General features: G+C 50.6%; 2 protein-coding genes across 3 annotated transcripts in view; one reads left to right on the forward strand and one right to left on the reverse strand.

Moving 5' to 3' along the window:
* Window positions 1-15997, forward strand: part of TIMP3 (TIMP metallopeptidase inhibitor 3) — a 57151-nt gene extending 41154 nt beyond the window's left edge. Inside the window, exons 2-5 of the mRNA XM_066358228.1 lie at window positions 2762-2844; window positions 10104-10215; window positions 10867-10988; window positions 12084-15997. Coding sequence (XP_066214325.1) covers window positions 2762-2844; window positions 10104-10215; window positions 10867-10988; window positions 12084-12281 — 515 coding nt within the window. The 3' untranslated portion in view covers window positions 12282-15997. The remainder of the gene's footprint in view (window positions 1-2761; window positions 2845-10103; window positions 10216-10866; window positions 10989-12083) is intronic.
* SYN3 (synapsin III) overlaps window positions 1-21285 on the reverse strand; it is a 445360-nt gene that overhangs the window by 283673 nt on the left and 140402 nt on the right. For both annotated transcript variants that reach the window (XM_066358238.1, XM_066358237.1), the window contains exons 5-6: window positions 19441-19597; window positions 17878-17967 (exon numbers count right to left, since the gene is read on the reverse strand). In XM_066358238.1, the coding sequence (XP_066214335.1) occupies window positions 17878-17967; window positions 19441-19597 (247 nt within the window). The remainder of the gene's footprint in view (window positions 1-17877; window positions 17968-19440; window positions 19598-21285) is intronic.

Below are 21285 nucleotides of genomic sequence, written 5' to 3' on the forward strand. Positions count from 1 at the left end.
GGGATCAAACAAACCTGCAACCTTGGTGTTTCAGGACAACGCTGTATTCAACTGAGCTGACCAGCTAGGGCACCATCATTCCCATTTTAGAGATTAGGCAATGAAGGCACAGAGAGAGTTTATAACTTCTCTAAGGTCACACAGCACCAGTGCTGGGATTTGAAGCTGGGCAGTCAAGCTATCTATACTGTGCTCCTGCTCCACCAGGAATACATACATCACTTGTAAGCTACATGAGGGGCACAGGGCGAAGATCATCAGAGAGATTTAGGAGGAAAGAACTCAGGGGACACGGGTTTGCCTGAGGCCACACAGCAATGGTGGCACTCAAACTCAGCTGTGGCTTCCTGATTATAAAAAGGTACTCTCCTTTCACTGAACTATTCTCAGATGAAAAGATTCCAAGCTCAGACCATTTTAGGGTAAGGAAGGAACTGGCTCTCTGTGTGTGCCAAAGCTTCCAGACAGAGGTACCCAGCCTTACAGGACAGGTCTGCTCATGACAGGCTCTGCCTAAATGAAGTCGAGCCATTTTAGAGGCAGGAAAAGGTAGCTGTTGTTATTTTAAGGGCCTTTTGCCATTTATTCCCCTAGGCAAAGACTCTTCTCTAGTTTACCTTTTGTGTCCCTGAGCAGAAGAGGGAGCCAAGTGAATTTAGGAAGAATCAATAGTAAAGTTCTGGCAGATGGTGCCTTCTGCCCAACAGGTAGGCTGTTACAACCTGCCGGTGGGAATTACTGGGGAGGATGCAGCCCCTGGGCCTGTGGGAGGATGGCTCCCTGCCGAGGATGCCGCTGTGCAGTTCGACACCGAGGTGCAGGCACAGCCTTGAGGGCACCTGGCCTGGGACCGAGCCAACCTCTCGATTCACAGCAGATTTGGAAACAGCCACTTGCCTCCTCCCCGTTGGGGCTGCCTCTGTTAAACTACCGACTTTGCCAGTGGGCTGCATGGTTTGCCGTCCCTGTCAAGAAGGTCTGGACGGGCCATGAATTCAGCTGAGTCCTGACTCCATGTCTGGCTGGGGAAGCAGGATCCAAGCTCACTGGGGAAGGAACAGGACAGAATCCAGTGGAGATGGGGGGATTGGTTCCTAGTGAAGAACTTTTTTTTTCTCATATGACATTGGAGTTGATGAGTTGAGAAACCTGGTGGGACATCCGAATGGGGAAGGATAACGGAGCTATCAGAATGAGCAGGTGTGTGTGTGTGTGTGTGTGAGTGAGTGTGTGTGTGTGTGTGTGTGTGTGTGTTTAATTTGTAATTCAAAGCATGACTGCTATACATGCAAAATCTATTTCATTCTGGTTAGGGTCTTAGCATTCAGATCCCTTCGATGGAGACTCCTGCCCCCATGGGAGCCTCCCAGCTTCTGTTACTAGTTGTTAACACCCGATGACGTTTCCTTTGGTTGAGCCAGTGAATGTGACTTATATGCAATTTCTGAATTCTGTCTTCAAGACCTATGTGCCAGTATTGCGAATATTTGGAGACAGCTTCTTTTTACAAACAGTTAAAAAGAGAAAGCTCAGCTTCTATAATCTAACGTCAACCCCTCTCTTCTCTGGGTTCCCACCTGCATGTAGTAAGTGCCCCTCTCCCGGCCACTGTCATGCTGGGTCTGCCTAATTATTCATATTCATAGTCAACTAATATTTACTGACCACCCTCTTTTTCTCAGATGCTGTAGTAAGAAGTATTATAGGATCTTTTGTTTAATCCCCCTTCCAATTCCCGGACATAGGTGGAGTGACACCTCCTTGTAGGTGAGGAACTGAGGCTCAGAAGGAGGAAGTGGCTTGACTTCTCTGTCAGTTTCCTCATCTGTATAATGTAGATGCTAATGCTCCCCTTGGCCAGGTGGTTGTGAGGAGTCAGTGTGATAGACTATTGCGCATAGTAGGCGTGTAACAAATGGAAGCTATTTTCCTGGTAGCAGTCCTTTTGTGGTCAGTCCATTTCCATTTTTGGCAATGACGGTCATAATGATGATATTACCATTCATGTAATGGACCTTACATCCAGGACACCGTGCCAAGAGTTTCCACATGCATTATCTTGCCTAACCCCTTCAATTCAGGAGATTGGTGCCATTATTATCCTGGTTCTATTAGAAGAGGAAATTGGAGGCCACAGTGATAACAGCGGTAAAGAGCAGAGCTGGGGTTAGAATAGTTCAGCTGGCTCCTGAGTCCACGCTCTCACTGCAGGACACTCTACGCATCCTTTCCCACAGTAGTGCCGGGTACCCAGAGTCCCGTCAGGATGCTGACTGGGGCATGAAGGGAGGCGAGGGTGCGTGCCACCCCGCACACCAGTCAGGACATGGTGAAGTTACACACGTGAAGGGAGACTCAGACGAAGCCCAGGAAAGGGTCCTGGTAGAAAGAAAGAGAAGTCTGGGAGACCATGGGAAATGTCAGAGGGGCAATGGAAGGAGGGCGAGAAGCTCTAACATGTGAAACAGATTTTGGATTGTGAAAACACAGAGTCCTCCAGCGGTGAACATAGCCTAGGAATCTCACAGGCTGGCAATTGTGAACATTTGGAGTAATTAACTGGAATGAAGGCCACCTCCCCACCTCCAGCGTCTCTCACCTGAATTCTTGCTCTGATGCACACATTCTCTATTCTAGTTGGCTCACAGGGAAGAAAGCACTGCGAGGCACCCTGGGGGCTGGATGTCCACCCGCCAGGCGATCTCTGACGTGGTTCAGGCCTCCCTAACCTCCTCCCCGTCTGTCTTGCCTGTTTCCGCAGTGATCCGGGCCAGAGTGGTGGGGAAGAAGCTGGTGAAGGAGGGGCCCTTTGGCACCCTGGTCTACACCATCAAGCAGATGAAGGTGAGTGACGACAGCCTGGCTTCAGCAGGGTTTCTGGGTTTATTCTGCCAGAAGAGGCCTGGCCAGCGGAGGTAAGGTGGTTTGGACCAGGGTATATTTGCTCAGTGTCTGAGCCCCAGACCAGCCCTTCCGCCCTGCTGGAGAGGGTGTTGCTGAGACAGCAGAAAGGGACGAGCAGGGCGGGCGAAGGTGGTGGCTGTTTCATCCCAGAGCCGGTGCTGGCAGGGTCCCTTAGAAGCGGTTGTTAGGAGGCTGGGCTCTGGAACCAGAGAGCGGACAGCCTTGTTACCTTGGTAACTGAGACACTGGCCAACTCACTGCGCAGCCATCTCTGGGCCTCAGCCTCCCCATCTGTCAAATGAGAGAGTTGGACCAGACTGTCTTACAGGCTCTTTTGAGCTCTGACCTTTTGAGTTTCAACAATGCCTACAGGTCTTGTGCAGCCACTGAAGTTGCAACTTAGGTTTAACCCCTCGAATCTTCATCTTGAACTTGCACTGATCACAGAAACCTCCTCCTGAGATGGGAACTGCACCCTCTTCCCCTGTCTGCCCACCCTCAGTTGGCATGTCCCCACGACAAAGCCCATGAAGGAAGTCCGCCTAAAGGAGAGGAACATCAGATTCAAATCCTAGAGAACCTGCTTCCTGGCCTCAGCTCCGCTCCTAAATAGCTCGCTGACTTTGGAAGCCTCCCTTTTCCTGGGCCTCAGTCTGCCATCTGTTAATGGTGCAGGGTTGGGCTTGGGGCCCCCTAGAGCCCTTATGGCCGAGGCATTTCAGAATTCTGGGACTCTGGCCCCGTTACTGCTGAACAGGAGCTACGGTAGATGCTGGAGAGGAATATGGGAGCTTTTTGGCAACTGGTCCATCACCCCACCTTTAGAAGCCCCTCCTTATTTCAGTACTCCATGCTAGAAGGCGTGGAGGCCCCTCAGAAATGGGGTTCCCGCGTTTAGGAACTACAGTCAGGCAGGGAGAGGAGACACATGGGTGTCAGAAGTTCGAGATGGGTGCACTCAGGTTCGAGGGAACTGCCAACCCCTTTACTCGTTGCTCCTTCGTGCGTCCCCAGCTGTGAGGGTGGGAGGACTCGGCCATGGGAGGGCCCCGTGCATCCCGGCGGCACCCCCGCAGGCCTCGCACTCTGCGTCCTGAGGCCTGAGGTTAGATGTACTAAGTTTGCAGAACCTATTGCTTTGGATTCAATTTTGGAAACATCCACAGCCTTCTGGTTATGTAATGTCCAGAGTCGGCTCTGGCTGATTGCCCTTGGCTGCCCAAGCTTGGTCATGGGACCAGATTATGTCTTCAGACGGCCATGGTGAGAGAACAGTGGGCGGTGGGGGGGGGGGGGCCAAGAAGAGCAACAACAACCCCCAAACCTGCTGTGCAACCCCTGGCAGCCGGCGAGTGAATGCCAAAGCCTATTAGACAAAAGCGGAGGTTTAGGGAGTACATTCCCTGCCTGCTCTGGGACAGGCCTTCAGATTTGAGACACTCTGTGGCCGACAGAGCGGTGCAAGAAGAGAACTGGGAGGTAGTGGCTCCTGGTTTGCCTGGCTTCCCTCCTTCCCTCAGAGCCTGGGCCGCAGGATGGTCAGTGGCCCTTCCTGTGGGCAGTGTCCTGTCTCCCCTCAGTGACTCAGACCAGCCACTGGGAGCAGGGGCGAGGCAGAGAGGCCCAGTCGCGTGTGCTAGCCCATCAGCTTCAGAGCACACACACATACTCCCTGGACGCTAACCTTAGGCTGTCCGCGCCCCGTCCTTCACCCGGGGTCATGGAACCGAGGTGCTGGGCATGAGAAAGTAAAATCCTTCGTTTTATTTCTGACAGAGACTCAAAGGGGAAATTATTCCCTCAGAGTCATGCATTTCATCAAAGGCAGATCTGGTTCCCCAGCTGAGGTGCCAGGATTCCTGCCCAATCTGTGTGTTCCTACATGACTCCCCCGCCTCCCAGCCATCTTAGTTTGATCATCAGTCACCGCCTGGTGCCTTTTATTTACTCTGCCCCTCCTTCTAGCCCAATATCAGATCACCCATAGAACTGGTCATTGCCGTTCTATCCAGAGAGGCCACTCAACCCTGTGGTCTTCAGGGCCCAGTCTGTTCATCAGAGAAGGTGTGGGATGCAGGAGTAGAACCTCGGACCCCTCTCCCCTCCTTCTCACTCTCCGTGCTTAGTGCTGTGCTTCCAGCGGGGGACACAAAGACAGTATTTGTTATAATGAATGTAAGATTTCACACAAGTAATGTTTATTGAGCATTTGCTATATTCTACTAAGTCTTTGCACGGCTCAATTCAACCCTCACAACCACCCTAGGGAACAGATATATGTTATCCTCTATTGTATCAGTGAGGCAACTGAGACTCGGAAGGTCATACAACAGTCAAGATCATACAACAGTATAGCTAGAAAGCAGCAGACCAGAGCCAAACCCTGGCCTTTCCTGACAAGGCAATTACAGAGCAGTGGAGCATCAGGCTGATGCATCACTCCTGCCCACTTTGGGGGTCAGCCCCACCCCATTTGTACCTGGTTCCCCCAGGGAACAAAAAGGGGTTAGCTCCATTTTGCAGCTTTGTTATGAAACAGTGTAGCTCTTGACTTACAACATCCTGCAAAGGGTGTAACAAAAAGAGAATCTTTGTAGGAGGGAAGGGGGAAAGGCCAGAGAGGCTGGCCTATAGGGTTTTGGCACTGGTCCCTGGGGTGCTTTATTCCAGCAGATTAGAGCGTCTACCCACAGATGGGGTAAGCAAGGGCTCCCTTAGAGCAGGGCTAAAGGAACTCGGAGAACGTGAGAAGGTATGTCAGTCACCCTGTCTGACTTCTCTCTTCATTCTCAGAGTACCCCCTCCCCGTCCCCTCAAAAAAACCCTTTCTCATCCAGATGAAAAACAGGCAGACCCCCTCCCACTGCTAATTCCAGAGTCTCAGGACAGTCTCAGGCACATCCTGAGTGTACAGAGACCCCCAGTTATGTGGTTATGGTGGTGGGGGGGTGTTAGAATCTTGAGGGAGCTCATTGCAAACACAAACTTGGAGATTAGCTGGAGCTGAGCCAATGGGCTGTGGTGCAAAGGTGGAAGTTTACAGAATTGGCCGCTGTAATCTGTGGGGACCTTATCTTCTATCAGGACCATGGGAAAGTAGTCTGCTTTGCCAGGACCAGTAGTTTGTGCAGTAGAGACATGCTCTTAGGTCAGCGGCAGGGGACAGCACTTAGGGGACATTATGTCCCAGCTGGTCCCATGGGGAAGCCCGCTGGTCATGTGCTGTGCCCGTCCTGACTCTGGCAGGATAGATCTGCTGGCCAACTGAAATGCTTGGCCCCTGGGACTTCCTTCCTTTAGCGTTTCGTCTAATCACATGAGCAATAGCGGGGTCTCGCCTTTGAAGCTCCAGCTGGAGCCTCTCCAACACCCCCCTCTTCCCCAGCACACAGCTCTCTCTCTTCTTCCCTGTTTCTGTGACTCTTTATGGTCTGGGTCTCATCAGTCTTCTGCAGAGACTGACTCCGAGCTGGTGCTCTGCCTCTGCAGCTGGACCGCCATGCCATAAGGGGAGCACCGTGCGCTCGGTGCCTCAGCCGGGTCCCAGCTGCGAGACACAGGTGCCTGGTCTGGGAATGAGTTTGTGAAGTAAAGTGCTGACCTTGCAGGGGCATGACCAAAATATCTGAGAGATTCCCTCCGACTCAGAAGCCTCCCGCTCACATTATCTGTCCCTTCACCCCAAGGGAAGCTAACTCCTTGAATTGAAACTTTGTGTAGACACTACCAAGACAGGAGGCCCAGGGCCTTGTAGAGTCCAGTGTCAGACACACGCACATGCACGCACACACACACAGGAATATTATTCAGCCTTTAAAAAGAAGGGACTCTTGTCAATTGTGACAACAGGATGAACCTGGAAAATATGCTAAATCAAATAAGCCAGACATAGAAAGAAAGACTGCGTGATCTCACTATCTTGTGGAATCTACAATAAAAACGTCTAAGACTTAGAACGGTGGTTGCCGAGGCGGGGGGGGGGGGGGGGGGGGAGACAGAGGGGGCTGGGAGGCGGGGGGGGGGGGTATGGGGAGATGTCAAAGGTACAAAGTTTCAGTTGTGCACGTTGAGTAAGTGCCGAGCTCTAATGTAAGGCATGATCACTGTAGCTAATAATAGCATAGTGAATACTGCAAATTTGCTAAGAGAGGAGAACTCAAGTGCTTTCTCCCACACACAGAAGTAACTATATGAGGTAATAGACATGTTCACTAGCTTGATTGCGGAAATCACGCCACAATGGATGTGTATGTCAAAACAATACATTGTATACCTTAAATATATACCCTTCCTATTTGTCAAACATACCTCAAGAAAGCAAAGGGGAGAACAAGAACAGCTTGCTTCCATCTCAAGTTCCAAACCAGCTTTCACTCTGTGCACCAGAGAGGAAGCTGAGCAGAGACATGTAGGGAGGACTGGACCCTACCCCCCACTCATGATGAGGTTTCCCGGAACTAGTCTGAAGCAGCTTTTACTGAATGTTGTGCACCAAGGGCTACTCTTAAGTCACTTAATTCTCAGAAGTACTTCATGAAGTACTTTGCCCCATTTTACAGATGAGGAATCTGAGAAGCTTTCCACATGGTTCATAAATGGCAGAGACAAGATCCAGCCAGACCCCATCTCCAGAACCCGGGTTTACCAGTAGTCTTCCGTTGCACTGGTTAGATTAGATTACCCTTTGTATCCTCTCCAATTCCAAGATTCTCGGACTCTCTGATTTCAGGACATTATAAGCCTATTATAATCTTCCTAAGTTTGCTAAACCAATTCTAGGTATCTAAGACTACAGATCTAAGGACACTGTAGGGTCAACATTTAGGTCAAGCTAGGGTTATTATAAAGAAAAGACAACAAAATGAGTAAAATATATCTGCACGATCCATTGAGCATATTGTTATTCTCAGAACTGACTCTACACGCAGCATGGTGTCAGATGTGGTCATTTGTAATGTATTACAACTCTGACTATGCGTGCAGTGCTGGAAGCCACATTAAAATAAGGGTTCCTCCAGATTCCCAAGTATGTAGCAACAATGCCAAGCTGATCCGGACGAGTCGAGTTCTTCCTGAGCTGTTGAAGTCACTGGACTCTAAACAGGGCTGGTTCCCACCCATAAAGCAGAGAAGAAGTACGGGGAAAGACCAACATGGAGCAAACTGAGTTGAAACATCTGCCAAAAAGTCAAAGGTCATCTACACCCAAATGAGAAGGTGCTGGGCACAGACAGCCACACTTGATAGCGTGCACACACCAGCTCTCTTAAGCACGGCTCCTGTTAAAGCCAGAGAGGCACCATACATCACTGGGGAAGCAGGGGAGGTACGATGCGACACATCCCTGCCCCCCATGCATAATTTGAAACTGAGTGTGACAGTACTTCTTGCAGCATCTGGCTGAGGGTCCTCATTGAGCCGGTGAGTCTCGCGGGAGACCAGGTAAATTAAAACCATCTGCACTGATGGTTGCACACAATCACAAGAGCACTCCCCTTAAAAAGGCAGTGGCTCTCCACCTCTGTCAGTCCCATGGACCCCTTCTGATGGCAGAGCCCCTGGTGGACCACCTACTCCCACAAGCCAGTCACCACTTAAAAGAGGACAAGGAGAAAAAAAATTGCTCATTAGACTAAATGAGAGGCACTTAGATGAGACATCAATGAGGTGATGTCTGGCTTTTTATTAATTACCACAAGTAAATTAATAACGCATGCCAGGAGCTAATGTAGAGGCATTGTCCTACTGTAAACCCTTGGGATAAGCCCTGGACCACCAGCAGCCCAGGGCCTCTGTATGCTGAGTACTAGAGGGAGCATAGGATTGGGGCCACACCTCCGTGCCTCAGCCCACTCCCAACTGCTCACACAGGTAGAGTTGTCTGGACAGATCTGAACCCATGTAACACTCGTGGACTTGACCTGGAGTCACCCCATGGGCTCAGACCCTGTTATGTTCACCCCAGTGGCTGTGAGCACATGCTGGTAAAGCAGGCCCAGTAGGCACCAGTGGCATTCGCCTGCCTGCATCAAAGGCCCGTGGGCATGAACTTGGGCGGCTGCAGTGGGAGACGCCAGTGGGTAATGGTGAACAGCATGGACTCTGGAGCCACTTCCCCTACTCGGACTCCTGCCTCTGCCATTTCCCAACCGTGTGGCCACAGATGAGCCCTTAACCTTCCTGGGCCTCAGGCTCCTCACCTAAAAAATGGACATAACAGTTCCTGTCTTTTAGGGCTGGCATGGGTTGTCATGGGTTCATTTTAGAACAGAATTTCTCAGCCTTGATACTACTGTCATTTGCGGTCATATATTTCTTGGCTGTCCCCTGCATCACAGGACACTTAGCAGCATCCCTGGCCTCTATCCACCGATACCTGAAGCAACCCCTCCACCTTATGTCCCGTTGTGACAAGCAAAAATGTCTCCAGGTATCGCCAAATGTCTCCTGGGGTGAGGATAAAATTGCCTCCCTCGAGAACTGTACTATTAGCTTATGTGGTAGACAAAAATGCCCAAATAGCAGCAACTTCATAATTATAAAGTATTTCGTTTAAAATCTAGAAGTTTCGTACATGCTTATTTGCTTTACCTGGGCTAAAAGAACCCATGCTTTCATCTGTTGGTCAGAAGAATAAAAGCATGGAGGACCTTGGGTTTGAATTCAACTTTTGCCAGCCAAACAGAATTTCCCTCAGAGTCCTCATCTGTAAAATGGGCACAGTAATGCCTGCCTCCTAGGGCTCCTCAGAGGATCCAGAGCGGGGAACGTAAGGGAGAATGCTTTGGTACACTGGAAGATGTCACAGAGGTGTCATGAGAATGCTGGCTAGTCGCCTTCTCAGAGTTTCGGTCCTGAGGTTGGGGAGCCAGGCAGGACCCTTTCACAGCAAAGTTATCTTTGGGTTTCTGGAAAGGTGTTGGGATTTGAGAAGAGTGTGTCTCTGGGGGAGTCGTGTGGGGGTGTTGGAAAGGGAAGTGTGACTGGCTGATGGGGAGGTTTCTCTGGGTGGACACACTGATGACTCAGACAAGAAGGGACTAAGTGGCCTCATCTGGAGTGAAGGACCCTGGGGGAGGGGGGGGAGGTTGGTGACCGGCCACACGATGGCCACTTAGGGGAATCAGATTCCCACTGACCAATGACAGCATGCTTTCTGAGCCCTGGCCTTCCTCTCATGACATTCCCTCTGCCCACAGATGTACCGAGGCTTCAGCAAGATGCCCCACGTGCAGTACATCCACACGGAAGCCTCCGAAAGTCTCTGTGGCGTCAAGCTGGAGGTCAACAAGTACCAGTACCTGCTGACAGGTAACGGCCAACTGCAGCATCCGGGCCAGGGTTTGGCCGAGGGTCACTGTTCCTTCCCTTCGGAAGGGTGGGGAGGGAGTGGTTGCCCAGTAGTGTCCCAAGGGCCTTTGCCACACGTGCCCAGTGAATCGTAAGGAGTGGCTAATGTTGAGTCCCTCTCGCTTAGCCAGTGTTGGGAGCTTGAGGCTCCTATGCTGAGGCTGGTTTTAGTCTCACCTCCACCATGCACCCCAGAGAGGAAACCTCATTACGCAGGTTCTCAGTGCTACTCTAAATTAAAAGGGGTCGCCAGTGCCTGTTCCTCTCCACCTCCCCATCAGCCTGCTCAGTCTGTCTCTGAAAGTCATGCCCCTTTTAAGCGGTCAGCGTAGGACAGGAAATGATGTGGGATGTGAAGAGCTGGTCTCTAGAAGTCTCAGCTGCAGTGCTTTATGGTCGGAGACCTTCTGCAAATCCCTTAAGCTTCCTGAGTTCATTTTCCCCATCTGGCAAATGGGAATACAGTTCACCGAAAACTAGAGGAAGAAATAAAATCTCAGGACTGAAATGCACTCAGCACAGTACGTGGCCTAAGGAGGACACTCAGGTGTGAATTCTTTCCCTCGGCTGGCTCGGAAAATTACTCTCTCTTTGTTGTCTTCCCTCCTCTAGGCCGTATCTATGACGGGAAGGTGTACATAGGACTGTGCAACTTCGTGGAGCGGTGGGACCAGCTCACCATCTCCCAGCGCAAGGGGCTGAACTATCGGTATCACCTGGGCTGTAACTGCAAGGTAAGCCCGGGGATGGGCACGTGGGGCGGGAGAGGGGTGCTGGCTCACAGCCCCAGAAATACCAGCTCCTGCTGTCCTGGGCACTGGGCCCTTGGGCTGGGGAGGGAGGGAGTGTGGGGCCCGGGCAGCAGGGCACGTCTGAGCAGGGGTGGTGAGGAATGCTGTCCCCTGGCCGAGCAGCCAAGAAGGCGAGAGAAGAATGCCTTTCTGCTGGAATCTGCTGCCTCCATGCCACCCACTTGGCAGCTGAGGGGACACAAGGGCCCTTCGGTGTCCCTGGTCCCTCCCATGGCTCAAGTTGGTGGCAGGAACAGTGTTCTTATGGTGGTGGGTTCTGCCAAGTAGTCCCAAGTGGGCTCACTGGAGCAGCTGACGCACTGGTGGCCCACACCCCAGAGGGTAGAGCCAGCTCAGGCCTGCTGATGCCACACACTGCAGAAGGGGACTCTTCAGCAAGGCCTGGCTCCCTGACCAAAGCCCAGGGACAAGGAAAAAGGCCCTGCTGCTGTGGGAGGGGGTTGGGCTGTTGTCACACTGCATTCTCACAACTCTGTGCAGTTTTTATTACTATTATCCCCATTCTGCAGATGCGGAAAGAGAGGCTCAGAGACCTTAAGTAACTGGCCCTAAGTCACGCAGCTCATAAATTCTGATTTCCAGCCTAGGGCAGCTGGACGCTAAAGAACATGCTTTTATCTAATTCCTCAATTCCCTACAACCGCCGAGATCTTTCATCCTTGTCTGTTAACATTTGAGTGGGAAATGCTCTCCTATATGTCTAATTCTACCGCTTTCTGGCTGTGTGACCTGGCTGTGCCGTTCAGTTACTTAACCTCTCGGAGCCTCTATTTCCTTATCTGTAAAAGGGAGATATGTCTGTTCTAAAGAGACGAACATAGCCGCACTTGGCAGCAAGTCTGGCACGCAGCAGGTGCCAAGCATTAGCGCGTATTATTGATACCGTGTTCCCTGAGGGCCGGAGGAGGCTGGGCTCCCCCTGCAGTGGTCCCAGGTTCTGCATCCAGACTCAGGCAAGCAGCAGGCCTGGTCCACCAGAGCAGAGTCTACCAACCGGGGGCTGTTGTCTGATTGCAGATCAAGTCCTGCTACTACCTGCCTTGCTTTGTGAGCTCCAAGAATGAGTGTCTCTGGACCGACATGCTCTCGAATTTTGGCTACCCCGGCTACCAGTCCAAACACTACGCCTGCATCCGGCAGAAGGGGGGCTACTGCAGCTGGTACCGAGGATGGGCGCCCCCAGACAAAAGCATCATCAATGCCACCGACCCCTGAGCGCCAGACCCTGCCCCATCTCACCTCCCTCCCTTTCCGCTCAGCTTCCCTTGGACACTAACTCTTCCCAAATGATGACAATGAAATTAGTGCCTGTTTTCTCGCAAATTTAGCACTTGGAACACTGAAAGAAAAAGTCTGTGCCGTCACGTAGAGTTTATTTGGAAACATCCTCCTGGCCCCACCCTACCCCTGATTTTTGGTTTTGATATCACCTAGTCCCCCCTCTCACCATGGGAATTTTTGGTGCCATGCCAGAGAGAATGAGGAATGTTCATTCCTCTTCGCGATAACATAATCTCTATTTTTTTAGGAAAACAAAAATCAAAAAACTACCCTCTTTGGGCATTTTAATACCCAGCCCCCTCTCTCCTTCCCCAGCTCATCATCTCCCAGACCCCTCCCCTTCGCCCTTCTCCCCGACCCCAGCACACAAGCGACACAGACATGGACGCCGCTGAACGGCCAGCTATTTCAGGATCTGTCAAGGGTAGCAGACAGATAGACTCCAGGTATGCAGATCCCGAGCACCGAGGCGACGCTACACTGCCTGTCCCAACCAGGCTATGTCTGTCTGTGTCACTCTCACGGAAGAGTGGGAGGGGGAAGGAGGAAACCGTAAGAGAGGGTTTGAGATGAGGCAGCGCCCACACGAGTCCCCTAGCCCGCTGAGGCTCAGGTTGACCAGATGTTCCTGAGTCCAGAGCAAGCAGCCAAGCCAGAATCAGAGTTTTCTTATTGGGAGAAGATTTAAACATCTGCCTGAGGTCAGGAGGCAGTTTGCCTGCCCTGCTAAAACTCAGGTGAAAGACTGGGAAGGATGTCTCTCCTCGTCCCGCCTCCCCCAAGATTTCTTGCGGGACAACTCTTTGGTAGACTTGGCCAGGAGGTTGCCCTTATGTAAATCGGAGAAATACACACACTATCCACTATCCACAGATATAGCCAAGTAGACTTGGGTAGAGAATGCTATTTCCAAAGTAGCGTTTAGCTCACGTAGGGGGGCATGTTTGTACACACATTTGCATATACCCACAAGGGGAAATAGTCTGATTTTTTTTTTTAACAGGACACAGAATTCTATTCAATGCTGTTAAATACACCAATAGTATAAGCTCTTCTATTTTGTTGTTGTTGCTTGTTTGAAGAAAATCATGACATTCCAAGTTGACCTTTTTTTTTTTATTTTAATTAAAATTTGAGATTCTGAACACCCTCAGTATTCCTCTAACTGGGGTCCCCCTGACCTCTGTCCCTGTCCTTTTTCTCCTGCTTCATGTTTGGGGCCTTCATTTAACTGCCTTACTCGGTGGGCTCAGAAGGGAGGCGAGAGTTAGTGTGGGTCAGGGGCCTGGCCACAGGAGGGGAAGCTGCAGTGTCATGTGTCATGCCAAGGCCAGCTGGCCACCTGTCCCGGGTTTGGGGACAGCTTGCTTCTCTTTCTCCAGCTCGCTGGTGGGTGAATGCCACTTCCTGAGGGCCTCACCTCATAGGTTTAAGTTGGTGGTCACTGGGGAAGCCTGACTCTGCAATCGCTGTAGGGTTTCTTTGTTGTGTGTTTTTTTTTAAATAAAACTATAATATAAATTCTCCAATTAAATACAATGATTTCAAGTCCTAGTGCTGAAAACAAGATGCTGAGAGCAGGCAATAATGTGTATCTTACGGAGCTGGGGATGGTAGGATGGTGGCATTTAACGTGATCACTCTCTCTTTTCAGATTATGAGTATTTATCCTCTATTAGTATTTGTATCTTCAGTTCATTCCGCTTTAGGAAACAGAGCTGCCAATTGAAACAGGAGAAGGAAAAAAAAAAAAAAAAGAAAGAAAGCAGACACCACATTGTCATGTCTTGCACACACACAAGTGCCCAGGCAGGGTGTTTGGCAGAGCCCCGGAGCGGGAAGACAGTACAGGCACCCGGCTTCCTTGGGGTCAGTTTCATTACCTTGTACCTTTCACCTTGTGGCATGACATTTGGCACGCGGGAAGCGGGAGGCTTTGCCATCCCAATGGGGCAGTGTGAGCAGAGGAACTGAGGTCAGGAGGTCAGTGGCTTTTAAGAGGTAAGCCCCAGACTTGGTGTTTTTTTTAAAAGATAGTTGAAACTCAAAGTCTTATCAAGTGGAACCCCTAATCCAACCTGCACAAGTGCCCTCTCCCAGTTGAACATCAGCCTCTCCTCCATGAGGCAGCTGACCATTCTTGGTCCCTGGGTGGAGGGGTCACCTCCACTCACACAGCAGGGACTTGGGGTGAGGCCTGAGAATGAGTCACCTGAAAGTTTTCCCGCAGACAAGTTGGTGGAGCTACAGGCCCCATCTGCCAGGCCCTGGCGGGGAGAACAGCAGGTCCTGGGCCGCACAGGGTCCTTTGAGCAACGTTGTCAGAGGGCGGTTGTTGAGCTTTCCATAAGCTATAGCTTTGTAATTTCTCCTGTTCACTTACTGTATAATTTAAAGTCATTTATGTAGTGGAGGCACTTCTGTATTTCAATCATATTGTGAATGTTTTATTTTGCTAAATCTTGTGTCATGTGTAGGCAGTAATATGTGTTCATTGTGTTTAAGAGAAGAAAAAGAAAATGAAACCCACATGCCGCATTTTCCTGAATCAAATTCTACAGTGGGAGGGAGGGTGAAGACTTCTGTCGGGCAGGCGGCTGGACTGGCGAACGGGGGAGAGGAGCAGGAGCCAGCACTTGTGGCTCCGCCGGCCTCCTCTCTGGCCGCGCCCTGTGCTTCCTGGGGCAGGCGGGAGGGGGAAACAGCAAGTGCATCGGCATCCTTGCTCTGAATCGGCTGGCCCCGGGCAGCCTGCTGGTCACTTCCATTCCTTTCCCCATCCAACTGGGAGGCCATCATTTCTCCTAAAATTCCCGGGGCCTTGAGAGTTATAATTCCATGATCTCCTGGCATCCCCTGGCCATCTCTTCTGCCTCCCTCTCCAGGAAGCCCCGCACCCAGGCTCTGCCTCTTGGGCCAGTGCTCCGTCTGGCAGGGTAGAGAATCCTGGCAGACTCCTGTGCTTCAACCTCACCCCGCCTCAGACCCAAATGATGGTCAAGCTACACAGCCCAGGAGCACCATTTTTTATACCATGGTTTTTGAACAAGGCAGAAAATAAATCATTTATAGGAACAGCTCTATCTCAGAGGCACCGAGAGAGGCAGTACCTTCCCCTGCCCCAGCCCACCATCCTGTGCTTGACAATGGCCAATATGGATTATGCTAAGATGGCAGCTTCCAGCTGCCTAAAGTAAAAATAACACTAACATCGTTTTACAAAAGAAAAGCACTTTGGAGATCTGATGGCAAAAGCAAAAACAGAACGGGGACAGATAGGAGAGGTAGAATTTCAACAGCCTCCTAAATGGCTGTTGTTGGGGGTGGGGCTGAGGAGGGGAAGAGCTTAGAGACCAGCTCATGCTCTGAGGGGAGGGGCTTGGTGGATTCTCCCACGCCCCCGCCTCCCCCCCCTAGCCAGTCTGCTGTCCAGAGACCCAGAAGTGATGGAGAGACACCAGCCAGAGGAAATCCTGTCTAGAAGGAATGTATTTGTTGCTAAATTCTGTAGTGCTGTTTACAGTTTTCCTCCATGTTATTTATGAATTTTATATTCCGTGAATGTATATTGTCTTGTAATGTTGCATAATGATCACTTTTTATAGTGTGTCCTTGATTCTAAACAGTAAAGTGGTTTTATTTCTATCACACACCTGCAGTCTCTCGCCTCCTTGTGTCCTGACCGCCGTTGGCAGGGGGTTTATAGGTGGCAGAGGGCCTTGGAAGCTGGTCAGCACTGCCTGCCCTGGTGCCAGGCCGCGGCACACTCCCCGCCCTCCACTCCCACAGCTGGGACCCACCCACCCAGCTGGGACCCACCACCCCTGTCCTTTCCCAGGCAGGAGAATTTCAGGACAGGCATTTTAGATTTCCTCTTGGCTGCTCATCCCGCCTTGACCTTGCGCTCCCTGATTCTGTGGCCAGAGTTCTCCATCATTCTTTGGGATCTGGATCTTTACCTATTCGTGGTGCAGGTGCTCCCAGACTGCAGCCCTGACCTGGCCTTCCCTGCTTCGTTCCTAAGAATCTCAACCGTGCGGAAGTGGGGAGGGGAAGGCTGCAAAGAGCGGTCCTCAATGCCAAATGCCTGCCTGAAATTCTGAGTGTGGGTCAGCCTCGTGGGGAATGCCAGGCACTCTTGAGGCCTCGCTACAGATGGCAAAGCCCTCCCAGTGCTTAGAGCTGGCCTGTCACCCTCAATGGACTAGGTTGGCTCTAGAGCCTTCACCCAACTTTCATCCCATTGTTGGCAAGGTTCCAGGGTGTAGCTTTGCCCTTTACTGTAAAGCTAGTCTACTGTGAGCACGCATCACACGCCAGGCACGGGCTCTGTACACACGATTTCATTACATCTCAACAGCCCAATGAGGTTGTTCCACTACCATCCATAGTTTTCAGTGATGGAAGCTGAGGGTCATAGAGGTTAATTCATTGCCCAAGATCTAGTAGGTAGGCAGAACCAGAATTCAAGCAAGCTCAGGTGGTTTGATGATAAACTCGATCTTCTCCCCTGTGCTCAAGCGCTGCTTTCTATGCCGGGCTCCACATGCCCTTCTCATTCCCCCCAGCACATCCGGGACTTTGTGACTCTCATTGCATCATAGATAAGTGAAAGATGATCAACAGAAAATCTCCTTCTGGTTAGACTGCTGCCACCTTGGGTCTGCAGTCCTACCCATCAGTGTCTCCAAACAGGACCGTCCAGCTCAGCAGCCTGAGCTTGGAATTCTACAGACAGGCCACCATCCCCAGCTGGTATGATCAGATACCCTATTAGCCATCCTGTTCCCTGAGACTCCCGTTCTTCCCAAGACAAGTGCAGGGCTGCAGCCCTGTATTCCTTTGACCAGTTTTAGAAGACCACCAACCATGCTAGCAGGCATGTCACGGGCTGTTTCCAGCTGCCCAGGACTCTTCCACCCAACTTCTAGTTGTAGGCTGGACAGTAGTACTCCACCCCATTCAAAAAGATGGTAACCTCTGCCACCCAGCTACATGCCTAATGGCAGTTAGCCACATACTCCAAGTTAAGCTCCAACCACTTCCCAGAGACAACCACAGATATATTCAAAAGTTGGAATGTAAAGAGGACACAGCAGCGAACTTCCCTTCGACAATCAATGCAAATCAAATCTTACTGTATTTATTAAAATAAGGGTGGAAACCAAGTCCAGCACAAGCTCAAATGCAGTGACATCCTACCTTTCACACATCTTTTACTCGTATCATCAACCTTTGGCTCCGGCATGCTAGTTCAAGTTGTCCCCTTGTTTGCCGAACATTTGCGATGTCCCAAGGAATTCTGTCTACCTTAGTAATTTGTCTTACTGTCAAAAATGTCACCTGGAGCAATGACTCCTTCCTTAGGAAAGCCAGGCACTCCCACGAGAGGTCACGGCTCTTCCTCGGAGCCCCGGTGGTCAGAGAGCAGCCCCTGCACCCACCTCCTCCACTCAAGTGGACTGAGGGCATGGACATCTGTGTTTGTTCCAGATCACACACATAAGCAGAGTGAAAAAGGGGTACTCACCATCGGCTTATGGTTGGGGAAAAACGTTTGCTCCACAAGCGGGAACTTCTCAGGGCCCAGGGAATGGAAGATCTTAATGAGCTGAGAAAACTAAGTCAGAAGGGTAGAGAGAACATTGGTGAGCACTGACTACCTAGTCTAGTGGAACCTCCCACCCCGCCCCCGCCCCCAGGCCTGGAGCATCTATGTGCCTGTTCTGAGCTGGTCTCTGCCTGTGGAGGAAAGGCCGGAATCCTCGGCCGGCCAGCCATCCTCTCCATCATCTGGATGCATCAACCCCTGCAGTCCTGCCAGGCCCACTGAGTTCATTCAGCTTAATGGCTTTTAATGAGCCTTTCCTACACCCTCAGCATTTCACACAAGCACAGCCTGCCGACATGCATGCCACGTCCCCTGCCTGCCGTGCCCTTCTCTCTGGAGAGGCACATGTGTAGTAGTTTACGGCATAGGCTCTAGGTTCAAATTCTTGCTCCACCACTTACTATCTGTAACCCGGGAAAGTTACTTAGGGTGCCTGAGCTTCAGTTTGCTCCTTTGTAAACCGAGGCAAGAGACCCAACCTCACAGGACTGCTGTAAGGATTAAACATGCAGTGTGTGACAGGGATGTAAGAGTATTTGGGGCGTGGAGGGGTGGTGTCTTAGGAAAAGCCTCTCTTACAGGTAACATTTAAATCAGGGGTAGTCAACCTTTTTATACCTACTGCCCACTTTTGTATCTCTGTTAGTAGTAAAATTTTCTAACTGCCCACCAGTTCCACAGTAATGGTGATTTATAAAGTAGGGAAGTAACTTTACTTTATAAAATTTATAAAGCAGAGTTACAGCAAATTAAAGCATATAATAATAATTACTTACCAAGTACTGTATGTCGGATTTTCGCTGTTTGGCAGAATAAATCTTTATAAAACAACTTACTATAGTTAAATCTATCTTTTTATTTATACTTTGGTTGCTCCGCTACTGCCCACCATGAAAGCTGGAACGCCCACTAGTGGTCAGTAGGGACCAGGTTGACTACCACTGATTTAAATGGAGACTTGAATAGATCTAGTGAATGAATGAAACCAATAAATAAACAGTGGGGGAAATGGAGTTTTGGGGGTTGGAAAGAGGGCTTCAAGTTCCAGATTCGCCCTCACCAGCTACACATCTTTGGTGAGCTCCACCACAGCTCTGAAGCCGAGTTTCTTTTCCTGTAAAACGGAGTCATGAGTCCACGTCACATGATAATGATAGACCGAGTACCAGAGAGCACACTTTTCTGATACTAGGAGCTCAACAAACAGTGCCTACTATTAACACAATATGATGGAACATTAGTAAGAACAGTACAGTACTGCCTCTTACTACTAATATTATTACAAGACACCACTGTATCATAATATGTTGTTATATAATACTCGTTAGGCAATAATTACAAGAAGGAGACTGGGATCCAACTTGTTTAAAAAAGACTCTTCATTTCTGAGGTCTCCCTGTTGAGGAACGGGCCCGTTTCAGAGCTGGGAAGTCCTCCCACTGCCCCTCCCCTCACTGTGGGCCAGCCTGGCCTGTCACCTACCACCCAGGGCTTGCTGCAGAAGTTGTAGATGGAGTAGAGGGAGTTGACGGCGGGCAGCCCTCCGTACTGGAGGCCGATGACCAGGCTGCGGTAGTCTTCGCCCAGGGCCATGCTGTAGGCGTGCTGGCGGACCAGGATGAAGTCCGGCTTGAAGGATCTGCCAAGAGAGGGGCCGACAGCAGCATTACCACGCTGTGCACTGAGGGAACACGGGGGCATCGGGCCACAGCCTGCAGGGAGCCTGCAGTTGAGAACAGGGATTGGGTAGGAGACTGTGATGAGGGTTGGTTGCAAGCACAAAGTAAGATGGCAGAAAACAACTCTCACTTCTGTTTCTTTTTCAGGGTGTTTTCTTTGTAAGTGGCAGGGCCAGGGCTGTGTGGCCTCGTGACCCTGGTCCTCAACCACCATTGCACACGGCACTCCTCTTGTGTGCTCCAGTGTGTCTTGTCCCTTTCAAGGAAACTGCAAGAGTACTACTGTGATGGTCGAGCACATGCCTCGGTCCCTTTGGAGACAGATACAGTCCTGAATGGTGCTCACAGCGCCCTGAGCAAGGTCGGGACCACACCCCATGTTATAGATGGGAACTCTGCGGCTCACAGAAGGTGTGAACTTCCCAAGCGACAAAGTCAGGAAGCAGGGCAGCCAGGCTGGAACTCAGGCCATCTGGTCTCAAGTCCGACCACTTTCCCTCCAGGGGACAGCTCCAGGTGGACCGACACATTGTTCCACTCCCGCTGCCCAGGATCCCTGTGTTTCTAGATCGTCACTTCAGAGCCAGAGGAAATCAGCCACGTGGCAGGCGGTCAAACCCACAGGGGTAAGACCCACTTAGCTCATCCAGTGTCAGACTCTTCGTGTTAAACACACTGTGTCTCTTTAACATAATTCAAAGGTAAATTAAAATAACTCTCGCAGGGAGAGGATTTGCCTTCCCTAAAGACAGAGGAAAGAATGTGCCTGAAGGGCGGACACTCCTCCAACAGTGAGCCTGGCCTCGCTGGGCACCTCAGGGCCCAGACCACAGAAACGGGGGCGTAATCAGTACGTGTTGAAGGAATGAATGATAGGCATGAACGTTACCTCTTCATCCCCAAAGGAAATGACCAGGGTCTCCCCGACTAAGTTGTAACTTGTCCCCAGGTGGCCACGTGGACTGCAACATCGCGGGTATGGCTGACACTGTGCTCACGGAAATGTCAGTCATGTCCCTGTGTGGTTAGAATCAGGGGTAGGTGTGAAGCGGGGGATTATCGTGCCTGTCTCCTTACTGCATTCTCAGAACTGAACCAGTGAACCAGTGTGTTTCACTGAGAGACTGAGGCCTGCAGCAAGGCAGCGGTGTGCACCAGGTCACCTGGCAAGAGCCCGGGGGGGCCGACGGTGGCAGCCGGGGCTCTCCCCAGCTGGCTCTGACAGCAGGAGGTCAGAGGGAGAGACGGAGGGGGCAGGCGTGTCTCCAACAGGAGTCAGATGACAACAGGGAGCCCTGACTTAAAATATAACCATGTTCTGCCTTTATCTAATTTTAATAGTATTACATGCTCATTTGGCAAAAGAGGGGAAAAAAAACTTGGATAGCAAAAAGAAGTAAACAAAATTACCTATATTCTCAACTCAGAGAAAATCCCTAGTAAACAGTCTATGTATTTCCTTATATGTCTGTCACAATCCAATTCTGTATTTTAATGTATGGTATACATTCATACTCATAATGGATTTCAAGCTTTCTATTATTAGTTTGCCATTTTCCACATAATTTTATAATGTGAGCACTTCCCCTGCTCTCAAAATATCTTCACAACTATCATTTCTAATGGCTACCTGATAGTCCACTGACTA

This window comes from Saccopteryx leptura, chromosome 1 (genome assembly GCF_036850995.1).
Source record: "Saccopteryx leptura isolate mSacLep1 chromosome 1, mSacLep1_pri_phased_curated, whole genome shotgun sequence".
NCBI lineage: Eukaryota > Metazoa > Chordata > Mammalia > Chiroptera > Emballonuridae > Saccopteryx > Saccopteryx leptura.